Source organism: Phyllostomus hastatus, unplaced genomic scaffold (genome assembly GCF_019186645.2).
Source record: "Phyllostomus hastatus isolate PE091 unplaced genomic scaffold, TTU_PhHast_1.1 phas_scaffold_216, whole genome shotgun sequence".
NCBI lineage: Eukaryota > Metazoa > Chordata > Mammalia > Chiroptera > Phyllostomidae > Phyllostomus > Phyllostomus hastatus.
Window position 1 is genome coordinate 4,254,479 of NW_025334018.1, and position 21,386 is coordinate 4,275,864.

General features: G+C 39.3%; 1 protein-coding gene across 16 annotated transcripts in view; it reads right to left on the reverse strand.

Annotated features, from left to right (window-relative positions):
* UBAP2L (ubiquitin associated protein 2 like) overlaps positions 1-21,310 on the reverse strand; it is a 45,753-nt gene extending 24,443 nt beyond the window's left edge. For 8 of the 16 annotated variants that reach the window (XM_045816575.1, XM_045816571.1, XM_045816573.1 and 5 more), the window contains exons 1-11: positions 21,220-21,310; positions 16,278-16,407; positions 14,684-14,761; positions 14,018-14,128; positions 7,822-7,990; positions 7,339-7,434; positions 6,877-6,922; positions 6,225-6,337; positions 4,098-4,157; positions 2,256-2,308; positions 559-644 (exon numbers count right to left, since the gene is read on the reverse strand). In XM_045816575.1, the coding sequence (XP_045672531.1) occupies positions 559-644; positions 2,256-2,308; positions 4,098-4,157; positions 6,225-6,337; positions 6,877-6,922; positions 7,339-7,434; positions 7,822-7,990; positions 14,018-14,128; positions 14,684-14,761; positions 16,278-16,367 (902 nt within the window). In that variant the 5' untranslated portion in view covers positions 16,368-16,407; positions 21,220-21,310. Of the gene's footprint in view, positions 1-558; positions 645-2,255; positions 2,309-4,097; positions 4,158-6,224; positions 6,338-6,876; positions 6,923-7,338; positions 7,435-7,821; positions 7,991-14,017; positions 14,129-14,683; positions 14,762-16,277; positions 16,408-20,798; positions 20,870-21,154 lie in introns of those variants that run through there. The other 8 variants (XM_045816579.1, XM_045816577.1, XM_045816578.1 and 5 more) reach the window with 3 other exon arrangements.
* Positions 21,311-21,386: the final 76 nt, after the last annotated feature.

Consider the following 21,386-nt stretch of genomic DNA (forward strand, 5'->3'; position numbering starts at 1 on the left):
TCATACCCAGGTCTAGAAATAACCCAAGAGAATTTTGGGGAATAAAAGAATTCCCTGATGAGTGTATCCGCTCCAGTGACCCCAATACCTAGGTTCATGTTGTTAAAAGTTCATTAGCCAGATCCCAGGGGAAAGAAATGATCACTATACTCAGTGGGCTCAATGGCCAAAGATCATAATTATAAAGCAACTGAGAAGCTACTAAATAGCTCTACAAATTCAAAAATAAATGAAAACATTTCCACTTTTAGTTTTTCTGTACAAGACAAATTATAGCATGTTAAGTTTTAATCAATGCCTCTGATGCCTGCCTATGCAATTAAATGGCTTTTTGGAGGAGAACCCATTTTACAATTGTAATACATGGACTTCCATTCAGTAGATTACCTGGTATCAATTCTTAAAAATCTATCAATCAACTAAAGAGAAACCTAATCTGGTTTGGTTATCATTACTACCAACACCAAGGGAGCTTGTAAAGGCTCAGTGCCACTCTTCCTTAGAGCTGTCCCAGCAGATCCCTTTGGGGAAAAATAATGAATTTTAGCACACACTTGCCTTTGACCAGCAGTGATTGTCACATTCTCTGCAGGCAGAGGCACTGAAGACACATTAGAGGCAGTGAAGATCTTGGTCTCAGAAAGCTGGAAAACAGAGAAATTAGTCACTCCTGGTGTTAGGTAGGTTATAGTCAGAATCTTGACATAAGTATGGGAATCCTGACTTAATTACAAAAAAAAAAGAAAGAAAGAAAGAAAAACCCTTTAAAGAGGAAACTACTCTGAGGAACCCTGAATTGATTGACTTTGAAGCCCCTTATAAATATGCTCAATGATTTTATCAAAAGAGAGAAGTAGAATAAAAAACCCCAAAAATATAGTCACATAATGTGCACACAAAATTTACAGGAAGGTGAACATATTTACTAGACAGAAAAACCAAAAATATCCCATTATATTTTCCCATTACAGTTCCCCACTCTCACCGCTACCCAAACCATACTTCAACTTCTACTGCTCCTCTCAAAGAAAGTAAAATGACAGCCAAGGTGAAGACAAATAAAATACGTTAATTCTTGGCTTTTGAACAGTCAGGGCCAAGTGCTGGTGAGTTAAGGTCTTTTTGAGGATCATTTCAACCATATGCAATTTTTGCCTTCATACGGACTTTATTCCACCTAATCTCTCCACTATAAGAAACTGCAATCAGGGAAGCATTTATAGGGAATAATTCTTCATACTATTTAAAAGCTAATTTGGTTTTGTTTTGACTTTTTGATTAAAAATCTCTCCTCTGAAAACAGGGGATCCACTTCCCCAAATATATCATTCTCCGAAAGCTGCTTAAGCAGATAAGCCAAATCTTAGAATATATTCGCAAAGCAGTCTAGCTCAGCTACAATAGAAAATAACCACCCTGATGCTGATGTACCTGAAATTTTTAAAACTCAGGCCTGACCACCAAAACAGTTTGACGAATCATTTCCTCTTACCATAAAAGCTGTCTTGCCTGAACATAGGAGTAGGGTAAAAAATGTTAAAATGGAAGTTCATCCATGATCACTAAGAACTTTTAACAGCAAAAGCTTGACTGTGACCAGGAATCAGCAAAATTCTTTTACTCAGGTTCCACTCCAGTGAATTCACAAAGCTTGTTTATGTGCCACCTTATGCCACCCATCCATAGGTTTCCAACTTGAGTAAAGCTGAGAAACAGCAAATTCTACACGTTCATCTCAATTACGCTTATAGAGTTGGGCTTCAAGTAACTTAAAAGGGTTCCAGGGCCAACCAGATTATAGACTTGCGGACTTGGCACTTTAACTCTCTCTTTGTACCCACCTCCAAGCCAATTACAGGATCATACACCAAGGCCTAAATGTGAACTAAATAGGAAATTGTTCCAAGTAGAGTCATGTGCCACCAGCAGCTTTTAATGCGCTACCTGCCTAACTCCATTTCCAGTGCCCTACCCAACCACCATCTCTTCCTCGGACAAATCCAACAATCAGATATTTGGACTTACACAAGTGCACTTGCCCTTTCCATAGTCTGGTTCCAGAGTCCTGTTCATGCCCAGTCTCCTTCATATAACATATGTGAAATGTTCTGGCTCAGAACACTATTTTGGATGTAAAAGTTTTGGGTCAGAATCTTAAGGATGAATTTTGAGGGGTAGAAACATACCCATTTTCTATCCCTAAACACCACTTAGGGATAGAAGGCACTAAAGAAAAAAGACCTGGAAATACCTACATCTTCATTCCAATCTTCAGTTCCCCACTCCTCTGTTGCAGTCCTCCATGCACCTGGGAATAAAGGAAAGATAGTGATTTTAAGTACTAGTACAAAGCATGTGCAGAAAACACTAATGTATTAACAATTTTGGCAGCCAAAAGTGTAACCAGAATTTAGTAATCAGAAGGGATTCTTGGGCTTCAGAGGGAAAAGGACTATTTAAAAAGGCATACCTTAGAACACCATGGTTTTAATAAGTTTATGATTTCACAGCTACTTTCAGTTTTTGTTACATGGCTGTACAGCGCAGAGAGCGAGAGCAAGAAAATTTGAGAGCACTCAAGACCCCAACAAATCCATTGCTCCAGGTGATCTTTTAAGACACACAACCCTGTAAACTCAGTAATTCAGTGAAATGGCAGCAGCCAATTTAAACCAACAAAACTCCACCTATTTATCTGGCATAAGACAATAATGGGGCCAGTCTGAAGAGAGAAAGCAGCAGTGAGAGAGGAACACAAATGGTTGCCCACATGGCAGTGAGAGTACAGAGAAGAAGGAAGGCTGAAATCCATAGTGAGAGCACTGACAACTTATCTGCTATTGGAACTATATTTAAAAATGCATACTCAGAAGTTTATAAACCTTATTGGTTTATAAGGAATCCCTATGGATCTGCTCTTCTCAGAAGACACAGGACAAGACTGAAAAATTAAATATGTGTAATATTCTAATTCCAATCATAGAGAATGTGAAACTGGACCTGCTGAGGGCATAACGCAGACAATAAATAGGGATGTACCCCTCTTCATGTTGGTAATAACAAAGTCTCTCACTTTTCCTACAGGAGAGATCCATAAGCAATCAAACTACCTTCCACATTTCATGTATACATATATCCTCAGAAAAGGGAACTGAACTTTCTTAAGAAATATGGGTGAGAGTTTCCATGAAAATCAGAATTCTTCCTTTTGACCAAAAGACCACATTAAGAAATAAAAACCTGTCTGTAGAAGGGACAAAAACACACTTCTCTAGAACAACAGTATACACTGACATACTGAATACCTTAAAAACTTCTTTAAAATGGAGAAAACTTCTTAACAAAAATGGAAGTCTGGCATTCAGGTATCTCATTGTCACTGAAGAGAACTATTCTAACACGTACAAAACACATCTGAAATTCTTCTAAACATTTAATAATGAAAAATTCTATTTCCTAGAGAAAAATATGTTCATTGTAATGCCCTTCCCAGGACAATGTTAAAATTGCACCAGGGAAATTCCAAACAGTTTGCTAATGACAACGCTCTCCAAATCAAACGTAAATCCAATCTCAGTTTAAACAAGTTACAAACCACATTTCCCTCTCCCTCGCTAGTGATATCGCCTAAGCTCTGGATTAAGACATACACACAATCCTCAAGTTGGAAGTGACCTGAGAAGTTATCCATGATGAAGAAGCAATCTCTCAATGCAAGAAATTTACTTTCTGCACTACGGCAATTACATCTGGGATAGAAAAGAATATAGATTCCTAGCTGATATTTTCTTATGTAGGATGTATGAAGATGACTGAGTAAGAGAACTATATTAAGGAAGAACTAAGGAATAGAAAGAGTACAAATGCTTGGAACAACAGATTAGGGTTTCCATTCCATCAGCAGAAGAAAGCAGTCAATGTAAATGTTAAATATTCATTAAACAAAATTTGTAAGAAGCAAAAACGGGCAGAAAATACAGAAAGAAAAGGCAGAGAGAGAAAAAGCGGAAAGACAAAAATGACATATCCACAGATATTTCAGTTCATAAAAATCTATAAAAATATCCGGGGCAGTTAGGCGCCTGGATGTATCATACCAGGAGCAGTCTCAAATTTTCGGGGATAATTTGACCCCTCAACCCCAATGAAATCAAGTCCTGAAACAAAAAAGAAAAGAAAAGAAAAAACAACCAGTGAAATTTTGCTTGTGAATGAGAACATTTGCCCCCAATACACAATTCCCAGTGTACCTGTGGATACTTTAAGGGTAGATTTGAATTTCATTTTAAATTAAAAAGGGAGTTTGCTATCATGAAAACACAAAAAGAGATTATAAAGGTAAGTTCATATTGTGGAATTAACAATGATGAGACAGCATGAAGCTATACCCAACACTTTCACACTAACAAGGTAACAGCAAAAATCACATAATTTTTCATACAGCCACAAACCACAGATTTGATTCTAGCCTCCCAAATCTACTCAGTAGACATATACACCTCAACCTTTTTTTTTTGAACCACATCCTTATTGAAAGCAGCTAAGGCTTGCAATCCAGGACTGGGATTCCATGCCTGATTTTTTTATCCACAAGTGCAAATAAATCCCTAACTTCTATCATCTTTTCTGCCAGTGATAAAAAGCCAAACAAATACCCAAGCACAAAATAGTGCTAAAAAACAGTAACTTGTTATTCAGACTGCTAGCACTGCCTCTTACAAAGCCATCGAGTGATAAACAAAGAGCAGTTCTAATGTCTCCAAAGTACAGGAATTTAAAACAGAAAAGGACATTTCATAGCCAAATGGTCAAGGGAATTCTAACCTGCCAATTATACAACTTCAGCCTTCACCAGTTGGAAAGTTGTATTTCCAATGAGTTTATAAGACAACTTGGTAAACAAAAAATAAGAAACATTCAGGACCTGAGGTGTATATGTATTATCTTGTGGACATTAAATGGGAAGCTGCGCCAAAGACCCTACTAAAGACACAGATAAAAATATCACTGATCTTTAAAAAGTGGCAAGATAAATTTAAATGGAAAAAGAGTCAAAGGGCTTATTTCATGCTCTACTGTTAATTCATCCCCCTTTAGAAAAGGAAAACAGTCTCAGGCTCTGTATGTGCTGGCTCAGCCAGAAGGAAGTAGCTGATCTCCTAAGAGGAAAGTACTCTGGAGCCCAGAGGCTGTATCTTACTCCCACACACTTCTTAATGTATCCCATGAGCCTAACATACCCTTTAATATACACACCCTACCTAGATACAGGCACCAAAATCAGCTACCAAGAAAAGTAACCTATTAAAACCCTACTGCCCTGTCTGATGTGCCTCAGTGGATTGAGTGTCAGCCTGCAAACCAAAGGGTCACCAGTTTGATTCCCAGTCAGGGCATATGCCTAGGTTGCAGGCCAGGTCCCCAGTAGGGGGTGCACAAGGGGCAACCACACATGGATATTTCGCTCCCTCTTTCTCCCTCCCTTTCCCTCTCTCTAAAAAAAAAGTAAAATCTTAAAATTCCCTAACACTCTACCACACCCAGAAGACTGTCCAACAAAGGGAGATAGCAAGTCTTGAAATTTTCTTCTTGCTCAGATATTGAACTATCCTAAAAATGAAAAGAAAAAAGAAACTCCTATGTCAGTACCAGAGCACACACTTGACAGTGGGCTGATTCTGGACCCTCTTCATCTCTACAAGTAGTGGCTGAATTAATTTATTCAGGATATCTTTTCAAATGGCAAAACTAGTTACCCTAACAGAAACACTAGGAAATACAACTGAAGCCTAATGATAGCCACATGGTATAATGGGAAGACAGACCATGGGCCTGTAGAATCAAACAATTCTGAGTTCAAATACCAGCAAATTTCTTCACTGCTGGTTTTTTCAGGTATTTTATTATTTATGCTATTATAGTTCCACTTTTCCCCCTTTTACCCTTTTTACTGCTCTTTCAAGTCTAAGTTTTATCATTTGGAAAGTGGTGATAAATAATATATATTTCATAAAATAGGGATGAAGATCAGGTGAAATAGTTTATGTAATGTGTCTGCAGACAAATAGTAAATATAGAGAATACGCAGTAATTTTAGTTGTAATTTTCTCCCTTTCTCCCCCAGCTCTGCACCCAAAAACTATTCCTCCACTTCTTTTAACTATAACCTCAAAAAAATTATTTCCTTAAGTTCCCAGACACAAAAAATTAATAGAGTCACTCACTTGTCCCATCATCTGGCTCGAAGTGGCCAGTGTTGTTCCATGTATTGCCGCTATTATTGCCATAGTTATCATCAGTATTGGCTGGCTCTGCATAATCAGCTGGGTTAAAGGTTCTAGGGGCAGGGGAGTGAACAACAAAAAAGCTTAAAAGAGTCTCCGACATCTAAGCAGCACCAAGAAAAGATTAACTAAAAGAAGAGGGCAATCAGAATCTTCACTGTTCTTTTCCTAGTACAAATCACATGGCTCCTTTCCCTTATCTAGGCTGTCAACTTTTCCTCACCTATCAGTATACCTAAAATTTCATGGTATACTCTCAATTTCTACCTATTATTCATTTTGGGTTAGAACACCAATAATCATAATAAAATCCACTTGAAGATTTTTGGGGCGATAATAGGTATATGCATTCAAATGAAGCTATGAAATATAGACAATGATCCAGGTAGTAAATGCTTATCTCTAAAAAATAACCCCTAAGTCTACACACCTTTCTGATTAAATACTCTAGATATCCTTCTGACTACGTTTTGGGTAAGGCTTCTTACTACTACCCTCAGAATATTAGGATATTACCCCCCACCGCCGCCAAATATCATGGTGATAGAGGGAAAAAAAAATTAAAGACTGACATTGGATCAATGGAACTTACCCCATTCCTTGAGCAGAAAACCTTCCTCCCCGCCTACCAGACCCACCTAATCAAAGAGAAAAAAAAAAAGAAATATTTTAGAAGTTGATGCAAAACTATCTTGCCAACTGAAACAGCTCTGGAATATTAAGTGGTTGATATTATCAAATGTTCTTTTTCTCACTCTGTAGTACATCACTTAATGTTACACAGTAGGACAATCACTGCTACTGACAAGATTGTTCTTTTGCTGATCACACTTCTGGGTCCTCAAGCAAATGCAGTTAACAGCAACAATAAAGACTAGAGGAAATAACATCGACCTTCTCATTGTCTACTTAGCAACCTCTAGAATTCACATGACACCTTAACAATTAAGATACCTAGACACCATGTGAATTTGTCTTTAAATAATGTAGACCCCTACAAAACTAGTAAGAGTATGCCAAAATCCAGGCCCCCGACCCCCAACAAACTGATCACCTCTGCCTCGTCCACGACCTCTTCTGCCTCTTTCTGTGCCTCTTCCAGAAGAACCTCCACTCTTGGTGCCATCTAATCCATTTTCCTGACCTCGAACTGGAAAAAACAAAACCACAGATGGCCAGACCAGAGTCAACAAAATGTATAAAAATATGTAAATGGTATGTATATATGCTGGTGGGAAGACAAAAGCAAGAGAAAAGGAGCTGGAAGGATGGGACATGATGGTTACTAGAATGGTGATGATCCACAACAGCTATTTAAGTCAAACTTTACAATGGCTACATGATTATTCATGCCAAAATGGTGGCTGCTGCTAAAAAAGGCTAATGTAAGAGATATCAAGGTCTCAAAACAGATAATGGCAAGAAAAATCAAAAGTGCGTTATAATGGTTACTAGGTTCAGCCTAGTACAGCCTTGACATCCCTAAAATCTAGACATTACTGACCCACAGCTAGTTTTGTTAAAGCCCCATGCATACATTCTCGTCCACGGCTGGCACCTCTTCCCCGTCTTGGTGGCCCACCACGTCGCCGACTATAGTCTCTATCCCGGTCTCGATTTTCTTTGCCTTCCTCGTTGGATTCCGTTTGGCCACCATCCTTCTGTCCTGAGACTCCCTTCTTCTTCCCAACCATCTCCCAGGAATGCTAAAGAAGGGCAGAGCATTCATATCTAATCAACATGAGTTGCTACTAGGAAACCGGAGACAACAGCTGGTACAACTATTAACCATTCTCCTCCCAACATCCAAGTTTAACATACTTTTCAGTAGTTTACTTACGTTTAAATGGAGGATACAGAAAGAACATCAAAACAAACTCTATACCTAACACTGCAAAACTGAACTCCTTTTTATAAGGGAGGTGCTAACAGATTGCAGGGATCACTTCGAAAAGTATCACTAAGATCCGTATTTAGTTCAGTCATTTGACGTATTAGTCAAAGGACCTAGTTATTGGTGGTCTCTAGCTTTCAAGTCTACTTCCTGAGCTGAAAAAGAACTACTATCCTTTGGATTTAGTGAGTCCCATTCAATTTTTTAGAGTCATACTGATATCAAATAAAGCAAAACAAACAAACAACAAAAAAAACAAAACTGAAAGTTTCTAAAAGTTAACTTTGTTTTTCTTCTTCTTCTTTTTTTTTTAAGAGTTTATTTCTTAGCCCTGACTGGTATGGCTCAGTGGACTGAGCACTGGCCTGCGAACCAAAGGGTCGGTCACTGGTTCAATTCTCAGTCAGGACACATGCCTGAACTGCAGGCTAGGTCCCCCTCATTGGGGGCACGCAAGAGACAACTACACCTTCATGTTTCTCTCCCTGTCTTTCTCCCTCCATTTCTCCAAAAACAGATAAATAAAATAAAGATTTTATTTCCTAGAGAAAGTGGAAGGGAAGGAGAAAGACAGGGAGAAAAACATCCGTGTGTGAGAAACATCGATCAACTGGTTGTCTCTTGAACACCACCAACTGGGCACCTGGCCTGCAACCCAGGCATGTGCCCTGACCAGGAACTGAATGGGCAAACTTTCGGTTCACAGGCCAGCACTCAACCCACTGAGCCACACCAGCCAAAGCTAAAAGTTAACTTTGAATTCAGAATGAGTAAGCAGCATTAAAATCTTGGGCACATTCTCTAAATGAGCAACACAGAATTTAGGAGAAAAAAACAACTATAGCTACTTTACCACCCCATACCCTAATTTCCTTTGCTTAAAAGACCAAATAGTAGTCAGGAGGGCCAGCCCTGGTCCTAAGACATGCTGACTATAGGAAGCCTTCCATTCCAGGTTTTATGCACTGTGTTCTCCCCTGTATTTCATAAACCAATATAATCCAATTCAGCTTTTCCCCAAACAGAATATTCAGTGATTTACTCCAAAATACAGAAAGGAAAATTTGTGGTAAGGAAAATAAGTTAAATAGTCTTAGAAAACACTCATTCCTCAAGAAAATGAGTTTCACATATTCCAAGTTTTAAACATACACATTCCTTAATTTACACTTTTTTTTTCCCCAGAAAATACATACAAATAACAGATTCAGAACAAACAACCAAACCCAGATACCCTCTAACTCAACAACAATGTCCCTGGTGATCAGCACAGCTATCTAATATCAAATAGCTTTCAAGAATATGAGCCAGGTATAATGTGAAATTATAATTAATTTTCTCAGGATTGATAAAAATGTTATGGTCATAAAAAACAGGATCCATCTTTAAGAGAAGCATACTGAAATATTTAGGGAATAAAACACTACCTCTACAGGTTACTTCCAAATAATTCCAAGTGTCCATCAATGGATGAAATAGATCAACAAAATGTAACATATACATACATACTAGACTATCAAGCCTTAAGAAAGTGGAATTCTAGCCCTGGCTGGTGTGGCTCAGTGGATTGAGCGCCGGCCCGCAAACCAAAAGGTTACTGGTTCAATTCCCAGTCAAAGCACATGCCTGGAGTGCAGGCCAGGTCCCCAGTAGGGGGCTGTGAGAGGCAACCACACACTGATGTTTCTGTCTCTCTCTCTCCCCTTTCCCCTCTGTCTAAAAATAAATAAATAAAATCTTTTTTAAAAAGTGGAATTCTAATATATGCCACAATATAAACCTTGAAAACATTACACTAAGTGACATAAGACACAAAAGGACAATACTTATGAGGTACCTAGAACAATAAGCAAATTCATAGAAACAAAAAATACAAGAGGCTACCAGGAGCTAACAGGAGGGGAAAATGAGTTACTATTGAATGAACACAGAAACTCCACTTTGGATTTAGTTTGGAGCAATGAAAAGCTCCTGAAAATAAAGAGTAGTAATGGTTGTACAACTTTATCAATGTACTTAATGCCACTGAGTTATACCCTTAAAAATGGTCAAAATGGAGGATTTTACCACAATTTTAAAGTTTAAGTTCAAAAAACCAATTTAAAATTATAGTAAAAACATATCTACATATTTTAAAGTATATTATAAGTAGTAACAAAAGGAGTAACTTTAAGAAGATTAAATAGCTACCTAGGACTTAGAAGCTCCTTGCTGCCCACTCTTCCAACCCAAGCTGATTCCACATTATAGCTGGTGGTTTTATGCTCACAGTGGCTTCAATGCGTAAGTTTTCATAACCCTACAGCTAAATATGCATCAGTTTTTAGAGTTTTTGCATGTCTCAAAACCTGGCAAGTTTCAGAAACTTGCCACCTAACTTCTATAAAAAGAATCACTATGATCTTCTCAAAGACACTAACAGTTTTCTGATATGATCTTGTCAAACCAAATACATCCAACACCCCTGGAGGCTGACTTTGCTTCCCACTGATTTCAGTAGAAGCTGGTTTATTTGCGGCATAAGCCTACACTCTTCAGTTTATTTTCTTTTTGATTTGTGGAAGTTCAAATTTAAAGCACTAGGTAGAAGATGCTGGAAGGTGAAACAAAATGTGACTTGTGCAAAAAAAAAAATTAGACTTCTAAGAAGCATGAGTAGTCCCACCTCTTCACCCATCCCCTCAAAAAATATTGAGACAATTATTCTAGAGTAAACTCAAAATGAACCAAAGGCAATGTTACATAATTGTCCAGGCAAAAATTGTCAAACAAGGTTAATAATGTAAAATCTAGCCTAGGACCACACTTTTTAAGAAAAAAAAGCCACAAGTTTAAATACAATGGTTGAAAAAAGTTTTCCACTATGATTTCCCATTGTCTCAAGGAAAATGATAAACCTCCAACATTTAGTTAAAGTGACACTGTAACATCAGTAAGTTGATCACTCAAAGGATGGACTCTGGTTATCTATTCCAACCCAAAGTCCCCAGTGTAAGACCAAGTAAATGAAAATTACTTCAAAATGTTAGTTTGTTAAAACAACAACAACAACAACAACGAAACAGTAAAATTAGGACTTCCAACCAAGATGGAGGCGTAGGTAGATATACTATGCCTCCTTGCATAATCAAAAGCGGCACAACAACAAAAAGTAATCAGAACTGCCAGAAAAATTGAACTGTGTGGAAGTCTGACAACCACAGAGTTAAAGAAAAAACATTCATCCGGTAAGAGGGGCAGAGATGGGCAGCTGGGTGGAGAGGACTCATGACTAGGAGGCTGCAGAAGGACTGGGGAGGGTGAGATGGTGATTGGCGGACAAGGCAAGGTGGCTGCTGGTGAAGCAGGTAGTCTCACATTTGTGTGCCAATAAACTAGGAGGAACAACTAGGGAGCAAGATAGGCAGCACAACCCTGGATTCTAGGATGGGGAAATAAAGCCTCAAAACCTGATTTTAAAAAACCTGTGGGGGTTGAGGTGGCAGGAGAAACTCCCAGCCTCATAGGAAAGTTCGGTTCGAGAGACCCACAGGGTTCAAGAACGTACACAAAACCACCCATCCATGAATCAGCATCAGAAGGGCCCAATTTGCTTATGGGTAGCAGAAGGAAGAGATTGAAAGCCTGTGATAGGTGAGCAAGCAGCATTTCCCCCCTCTTGGACCCCCCTCCCCTGCCACAGCACAACACAGCAATGTGGGTTGCCCCCACCCCCGCAAATACCTAAGGCTCTGCCCCTTATTACATAACAGGCAAGACAAACAAACAAACAAAAAAAATGGCCCAAATGAAAGAATAGATCAAAGGTCCAGAAAATATACAACTAAACAATGAAGAGATAGCCAACCTATCAGATGCACAGTTCGAAACACTGGTGGGATCAGGATGGTCACAAAATAAAAGAAAAAATGAAGGCTATACAAAGAGAAATAAAGGAAAATACATAGGGAATCAACAGTGATGGGAAGGAAATCAGGACTCAAATCAACAATCTGGAGCACAAGGAAAAAATAAACATTTAACTACAACAGAATGAAGAGACAAGATTTCAAAAAAATGAGGAGAGGCTCAGAAACCTCTAGGACAACTTCAGATATTCCAACATTTGAATTATAGGGGTGCCAGAACAACAGAAGGTGCCAGAAGGAAAAGAGGAAGAGCAACAAATTGAAAACTTATTTTAAAACACAATGAAGAACTTCCGTAATCTGGCAAAGGAAACAGACTTCCAGGAAGTCCAAGAAGCTCAGAGAGCCCCAAAGAAGCTGGACCCAAGGAAGCACACACCAAAGCACATCATAATTACATTAGCCAAGACTAAAGAGAAAAAGAGAATCTTAAAAGCAGCAAGAGAAAAGGACAAAGGAGTTCCCATAAGACTATCAGCTGATTTCTCAAAAGAAGCCTTCTAGGCAAGAAGGGATGGAAAAAAGTATTGAGAGTCATGAAAGGCAAGGACCTACATCCAAGACTACTTCATCCAGCAAAGCTATCATTTAGAATGGAAGGGCAGATAAAGTGCTTCCCAGATAAGGTCAAGTTAAAGGAGTTCATCATCACCAAGCCCTTATTATATGAAATGTTAAAAGGGCTTATCTAAGAAAAAAATAAAAAATGTGAACAGTAAAATGATAACAAACTCACAACTAGCAACAACCGAGCCAAAAAACAAAAACAGACTAAGCAAACAACTAGACCAGGAACAGATTCACAGAAATTGAGGTAACATGGAAGGTTATCAGCAGGGAGGGGGAAGAATGGGGGGAAACGTACAGGGAATAAGAAGCATAAATGGTAAGTACAAAATAGAAAGGGGCAGGTTAAGAACAGTATAGGAAATGGAAAAGCCAAAGAACTTATATGTACGACCCATGGACATGAACTAAGGTGGGGGCAGGGGGTGCAGGGCAGAAAGGAATAAAGGGGAGGAAAAAAATGGGACAACTGTAACAGTATAATCAATAAAATATATTAAAAAGTACCAATAGGTATAGAATAGCCATGAGAATATAAAGTACAGTATAGGAAAGTGAGTAGCCAAAGAACTTACAGGCATGATGCATGGACAGGACAAAGGTGGAGGGGCTGCCTGAGGGAATGGGGGATGCTGGGTGGAGGGGGTAAAAGGAAAACAAATCAGGACAACTGTTACAGCATAATCAATAAAATATAATTAAACAAACAAAAAAAAGTAAAATTAAAGCTCTCTACTAAGCACTACAGAAATATCTCAAAGGTCAGTAAGGCAGAATCTCTGTTGTTAAGGAACGTTTACAATTTGATACAATAAGACAAGCACCAAAACACAATTCTGATTAAGTAGAAAGAAAGAGGTCCTCCAAGATATCCCCTATCATCATCTCCAGGGATAGTCAACAGTCTGTAAACTTTTGTTCTCTATCTCATCAGAAAACGTTTACACAATGAAAAGGTATTAGAAAATGCAAAGCTGATACTGATGGAAAAGTGATCAAATCAAAATCCAAGACCTCATGACTTTGCACAATAGAAGTAAAACAAGTAAGCAGAAATCTTCCATGATTAGCATGAAATAGCACCTCTAATTCAGACTAACCCAGGCCCGAAAACAGTCACTAGCATAGAATGAATAATTTATTCCAGGCCATTTAGAAGAGACTGATTTTTATCTGTTTTCTCCTATTTATTGTACATTAATTTTAAGTATTTGCAATCTGCAGCAATCTCCAAGGTAGTTCCCACTTCTACTTTGAGAGTAAGTACTCTGCTTTAAGGTGAGTTACCCCATTTGCTATTTTTAGATTATTACTAGCCTCTAATCCAGGGACCCACTTTCTAGAACACTTTATTAGCATTATACCGTATCTGGGTTTCCTTCCAGCAGTACATTGATGGCTCTGTTGACATCTCCATTGCAGTCATGCAAAGCAATGACACATTCATCCTGGTTCTTGCCTGTGATATCAATCAACTGAAAAAGAAAGATCAGCAGTGATCATGAATAAGCTTGTACTTCCCACAAAAGAAAACTAGGTGAAGAAAAGAGAGAAAACACCAAGTGATTCTGAAAGAATCAGGCTTAAAAAAGCAAAAAATGCAGAATTTTGGTGTTCTAGTTCAAAAAGCAAAATACCTGTGACCAAAAATAGAGCCAAACGGATTTACATACAAAACAATCCAACAGTAAAGCATCTAACAGAGAATCAAAACCAGAAACACACAGGCTTCAACACACAGACAATTTCCACACTTCCTAGATGCCACAATTGCTCCAAGTTGCTATAAAATGACATCGATAAAGTCATTCATTAAACAAGAGGCTAAAATTAAGACAAAAACCTCTGAACAAGGTATCTAGCCAAAAGGATACAGTAAATCAAACAATAAAAGCACTTATTTATCGGCTTAATCTATATTTCAGGTCATAGCTCTTTTAATACTTAAAGTAATAAATGCCTCAGTAGGTGTTTATGCATTAATCCTGGTATTTTCCCCCATAGCTTACACCAAATTAGCAATTACTCACTTGTTTCACCTTTTCCTCAAAGTCAGCATCATTATGGTCCGAAATCATCTGTGCAAGTCGAATTTGTTCCGCAGTGGCCTAAGAATTCAGACAAGTTTAAAAAATAATGATCAACAGACAATAGTTTAGAGAAATAAGACGGACTCTACAGTCCCTCTTATTTCTTTACCCCACCCCCCCGACCCAATTTCCTTTTCCTTGTTACACAGGACCAAGTAATAAAACACTAACCAGCATTTAAGATGCTTAAATCAGCCCTGACTGGTATAGCTCAATGGGTTGAGCATCATCCTGCAAATCAAAAGGTCACCAGTTCAACTCCCAGTCAGGGTACATGCCTGGGTTGCTGGTCAAGGTCCCCAGTTGGGGGTGTATGAGAGGCATGCAACCAATCAATGTTTCACACATCTGTGTTTCTTTCCCTCTCTTTCTCCTCCCTGTCCCTCTATCTAAAAGCAAATAAATAAAATCTTTTAAAAAAGGAAAGAGTAAGATGCTTAAATCAGCACAATGACAAAAAAAAAAAAAAGAAGAAGAATGCTGCCATTATTTCACTCCACAATTCCTAAAAAAGCAGGAAGTTAATCCACCAACGTTCACCATTAAGGAGGCTTTCATACTAGGAATCACAGCACCACTTTGAAACATCTACATTCACATTAATTCACATTAATATGTTTGCAAAGTCATGTGTAAACCCTGTTCCTGTTTCTGCAATGACCAATGCCACCCTCCTATTCCTAGATCTGACATAATGACTGAGAGTAGACTCAGTATATTTTTTTGGATATCCAGTGTATGTTTATAAGATACCACAAATGTACTGTTCCAATTAAAATATTAAACTACTTAAGTACTAAAATTCTGCTAGAAATTCACTTGGAAGGAAAAGTCAAGAAAAATGAGTGAGAGGAAAGTTCTAGTATTATATATTTATCTGACCGTAACCAAATAAGGAGTAAATTCGCATTATATACCAATCAACACCAAACTGGTTATAGAAAACAGATCATACCTAAATTAAACTAAACAAAACAAAACAAAAAAAAAAACAACAACAACCACCACCATGAACCACTGTACCCAGGAGGCTAATTTACTCCTTAAAACTAAGCAATACTGTCTCATTTGTTAGTTTTGAAGGAAAATATCCTCATGGAAAAGGAAATATCCGATTAGGCCTCAATGAGACCAGAGAGGAAGATAGAAGTTAGGAAAAATAAAAACAAAACACAGGACAAAGATGGTGAGACAAAGGTAGGCTAGAAAGACATCAAGGTGGAAAGTCTAGAAAATAAGAAATGTATTGCTAAAACAACCCAGATAAAAAAGAAATGCTATCTTAGTCATACAAAGCACAAGAGCCATTCTTTCAAAGCCTAATAATTCAGTATTAAAGAAAAAGCAGGCACATTATATCACAGCACATCAGTAACAGTTATTGGGCACCAAGTAAAACAAGGAAAGGGCTAGAAAATCAGAATGAAGAACCCAAATCAATAATCCAAAGCACAGAATGATGCTGCATTGAATGGAAATCAGAATCAACCAGCAACGCTACCCGTGGATCCATATCCCATGGGTTCCCCTTTACCTGTGGCCGCTGCTTGTGCTGTGTCTGGTTTTGGTTTTGAGGTTGTTCCCAGTTTCCCCGGGCTCGGTTAGTGCCCACCGATGTCATCATTTACAGTATATACAAATAACAGTATTTACAAGGTAGAATACTGAAAGATTAAAAAAAAGTTTAGATGTTAAATGTGGGCAAAATGTTTTCAACCCCTTTCATCAGCACCCCCATGAAACACTTTCATTTTCTTAAAAAAAAAAAAGAGAATCCACCTGTTTTTCAGACAGATTTAGTTTGATAAATTCCTCATGGAACTATGGATTAACATTTTTGTAAAGAAAAAAACATATAAAGCATGTGTTAAGTGACAGTTTTGTTTTTTTAAAGTTACGGGAACAGTTTGGTTACTAGTCCCCTACAAGCAGGTTTTCTGAAGTTTTGCTATCTTGATAGTAATTCAAACAATGATAGGAAGTCAAAAGCCTTCTATATAGGTAAAAATATCTAAAGTCCTTTTGACAGAAGGAAAGATAATCAAAACCTGGAAACAAAAGTCTTCCAGGAAGAGGATTGGTCTATAAACCAAATTTTAAAAAATTTTAAATACTGTATTCAATCTGCCTTACAACCCTTTATCTTGCACGTGACCTCCATCATTTGGAAAAGCACAAACTCAAGTCTAGCCTCTTTCTCCCGTAAGTTTCTCTCAGCGTGATGTGGGGGCTTCCATAGCCTTCTACAAAGCTTGTATTAGCCCTAGTTACTTTGCCCAAAAATCTCAGTTTTCTGGAAAACAATTCCAACACATTGCTTTTGCAGCTGCTTCTGTTAGTCTCAAAATCCACAGTTCCAAGAAACCAGTGTTACAATGAACCTCCACCACTCACCTTAAGGTATAAAGAATCCTGGATTTATCCCAAACCCAAATCATCTAGCACAAGTTTTATTTGGAAAAAAGGCTTCTGGGAAGTCATTTTAAACTTGAGACATTACAAGACAAGAGTGACACACAACACACAGGACCTTCCCTAAATCAGCTGTTTTTGTTGTAACACTTCTAACAAGAATGGATTCTATAGAACTTAAGTTCTCTTCATTAACACTTTGCTTTATAATGCAATCTCAGCTACTGCATTTAGTAAACAAAAGAAAACATTCATATGATAGAGTGGTCAAAATAAGAGGTTACTTTGCATTTTTTTCCCTTCCAAAAAGTACAAGTTTATACTTTTATGCTCTAAATTTATTTGCTTTTCGTTAATACTTTATACAGAGTAATTCTAGACTGCTCAGAAGGTATTGCTGGATTTAAGGGAAATAAGGTGGGCTTCTGAAGAAATATGTGAGGATTAACTATTAGGAAAGTGAATTTCACCTGTTTCTTGGTCACAAAGAAAGCTGACTTCCTTGGGGATAAATTCTTCAACAAGTTGGGTCAATAGGTTGCATAGGTCTTTGATTTTTAATGCAGTAATTAAGAATTCTACATCTGCACTGGCTGGTGTAGCTCAGTGGATTGAGCATGGGCTGTGAACCAAAGGGTCACTAGTTGATTCCCAGTCAGGGCACATGCCTGGGTTGCAGGCCAGGTCCCAGTGAGGGCCACATGAAAGGCAACCACACATTGATGTTTCTCTCCCTCCCTTCTCTTCTCTCTGAAAATAAATAAAATCTTAAAAAGAAACAAAAACAAAAAAACAATTCTACATCCTTTGCCCTGGCTGATTGAGTGCTGACCTCTGAACCAAAGGGTCACCAGTTTAATTCCTAGTCAGGGCACATGCCTGGGTTGTGGGCCAGGCCCCCACTGGAGGTGGGGGTGCACAAGAGGCAACCACAGATGGATGTTTTTCTCCCTCTCTTTCTCCCTCCCTCCTCCTCTCTCTAAAAATAAGTAAATAAAATCTAAAAAAAAAAAAAAATCTCCATCTTCTATCACCAAGTTTTAAGGAACTAATTTTTAATCATTACCCCTCCCCCATACAAGTGCATACACAAAGGCATATAAATATTTCTTGATAGTACAGGATTATTTGCTACACAATAGTCCAGTTTCCCAGGCTGGCATTATTTTCAAGTTTCAACACCTAATTTTTTTTTTTAAAAAGAAACTTTTTTTTAACCAAGTACCCCTAGATTAAAATCAAAGCGGAAAAATAAAAGTAGAAGAAAATCGTCCTGGCTGGCATAGCTCAGTGGATTGAGCGCGGGCTGCAAACCAAAGTGTCGCAGGTTCGATTCCCAGCCAGGGTACATGCCTGGGTTGCAGGCCATAACCCCCAGCAACCATACATTGATGTTTCTCTCTCTCTCTCCCCCCCTTCTTTCCCTAAAAATAAATAAATAAAATCTTAAAAAAAAATAAAAAAGAAAATCATTATGGAAATAATTGGCTATAAGATGTAGTTTCTAGTATTGGGGTAGCCATTCCAGTAGCTTACAACTATTGACTTTCTACTCCATGTATGATTTTCAATTTGTGAGCATGATTTACACTACAGCTATGAATTGTATGACGAGCTAACTCTATGGGTAACTGCATATGCTGTACTAATTGATGTTATTAAGTCAACTTGAAAACCACATAGTCGGGAAAGAAAAAATGAAATTCTCCTGATCACTCTTGCTATTAATTTCTATTTTCCTCTTACAAGTGCTTTGAAAAGTGTGTCTAAGAAAATTTTACCATGTAGGCAGTAAGAACACTGAACAACAAGTAAGTGATCCGGGATGGACCACTGGAGGGCAGAAAACTAGTAGCCTTTTAACAGCAAGCAGAGCCATACACCCAAAGTTATCACAGTGGAGGTGAGGAATCTTGTTAAATTTGCTTTAAAAAAATTATATATATACATATATATATATATATATATATGTATATATATGTGTGTGTGTTTAAATGTCCCTGGCTGGTGTACCTCAGTGCTCCGAACCAAGGGTTCGCTGTTTCAATTCCCAGTCAGGGCACATGCCTGGGTTGTGGGCCAGGTCCCCAGTGGGAGCCACATGAGAAGCAACCACACACTGATGTTTCTCCTCCTCTCTTTCTCCCTCCCTTCCCCTCTCTCTAAAAATAAATAAATAAAATCTTTTTAAAAATGTTTAAAGGAGATAGGTGAGAAGTATTGGAGACCAAGGGTCTAGTGCAGGAACAAATACAGGTTTCAACACAGGAGTGCCCTTGACCATATTCTAAAAACCAGCTACTTAAAAAAATAGCCAGAGAAATTTTACAGGAAAAAATAAATAAATAAAGTTAGTATTTATTGAGTGTCTACTGTGTCCAGCACTTTAAGAAATACAAAAGCAATGTGACTTAGTTGCTACCCTCAAGGGGCTTACAATCTAATTTGAGAAGCAATTCAGAAACTCTGAAAGTGAACTGGGGTAAGATTTACTACCTCTAACAGTGTCACTAACTCCACTGGATGGTTTGTGTTAATGACCACTTCCTCCCCTTCCCCATCAACATGAATCTAATATTTAAAAAGAGTACTTCCCAGTTAGGACATATTAAATAAGGAGGAGCTTTAAAAATCAAAAACAGTACGTTTTAAGGCCTTTCATCATTAGTTTACATACCAAAAATACTTCCTGTTCATAACGGAAATAATCACTGGCATATTCTAATCTGTAAGGACAATGGTGTAGGATCTCAAAGCAGTTTTATCAACCCATACACAGCCAAAACGTTTCAGTTCTCTGGTAATGCTATTTGTCATTGACCCTCATCATCTCCCAGCAAGTTACAGCAAATACTCCCCAAGCATGATATGGGCGGTGGGATGGGGAGAAGACAAAAAGGAATTTCTCCATCTAATAATCAGGGACAGTCAAAGGCAACACGGTAACAATAACATGAAAAATGTCTATTACTGTGGTGTTTTTCTTTCCACAATATCCTACACCAGAGGTGGCTACAATTCAAGAATGATGGAAAAGGAGCAGTCCCCTGTTTGTGACATCAGTTTGCAAAGCAAATTTAGGGACTGCCCTCAGGGTGAAGGGTATGAAGAAATTTGGAATTCCTGTCCCATTATGAAAAGAGTGAACAAATATCCCAGTGCTCTAGTGCGTCCCTTAGGCGTAATGCACTCGATGGGGACCTCCATGTCCAGCTTCCTAAATAATATCATAATTGCTTGGGGAACCCCAAACTACAGTATTAACAACAGAAAGCTAAAGACAGAAGCAAAACATATATTCCAAAAACTGGGGCGGTGAGAAAAAAGAAGGGTAATAAGAGAAGCTGACAAAGAAGCTGGAAACGGAGAGGGGACGCAAGCCCACGCGTGGAGGATGGGAAGCTCACCCGCTCAGCGGCGCCACATCTCCTCCTTACCTCCCACCCGGAACAATTTAATCCCCCGCACTCCAAACTGAGGGCCACATGGGGGAGTTTGGGGCAGCTCCACCCCATCACCCTCCCTCCGCTCCGCCACCCCCAAAACCAGGCCGGATCCGGATACGAGGCCCACAGAGGGTTGAAAAAGGAGAAGGCCCCCTCATCTTCTCCACAGGAACCGGCCGGGGTGGAGAGGGCCCTACCTCAGGCGGGGCCCAGGCCTCGTTGGCTCGCGCTCTTTCTCGCTCTCCCCCACCTCAGGCTCTAGCCGCATGCCCCCCCTCCGGCTGCCCCAAGCCCCGCCCCGGCCACGCTCCCAAATCGAGGCCCCGGCTCTGGTAAGGCCCACTAGGCCGCGAACCCAACCATAAACAAAATCTCCGGCAGCCGACTGGGGGATGGGGCTAGTAGCCACGACTCGCACGACTGAGAGGGATGTACAGTGGGGGAACACACGGTGCGGGGGGGCCTACCAAAGGAGGGGAACACGGCGGGGTAGGAGAGAAAAAAGGGAGGGTAAAAGGGGGAATCGCGGATTTAAAGGGGCCGCGGACAATACCCGGCCCCGCCGCGCTGCCGCTGCTACCGCCGCCGCCGCCAACACCGCTGCGCTCCCAACTTTACCTCAGTCTCCTCCACACTGACACCCCGGGCCGCGCCGCCCCTGTCACGTGATATAAGGTTCCCTCCTCCCCGCCCCCATCCCTCCTTTTCCCTCTCGCGCTCGCGCTCGCGCCTTCCCCCTCCCACTTGCCTTCCTGCGTCCCCCAGCACGTGACACGAAAGGGACG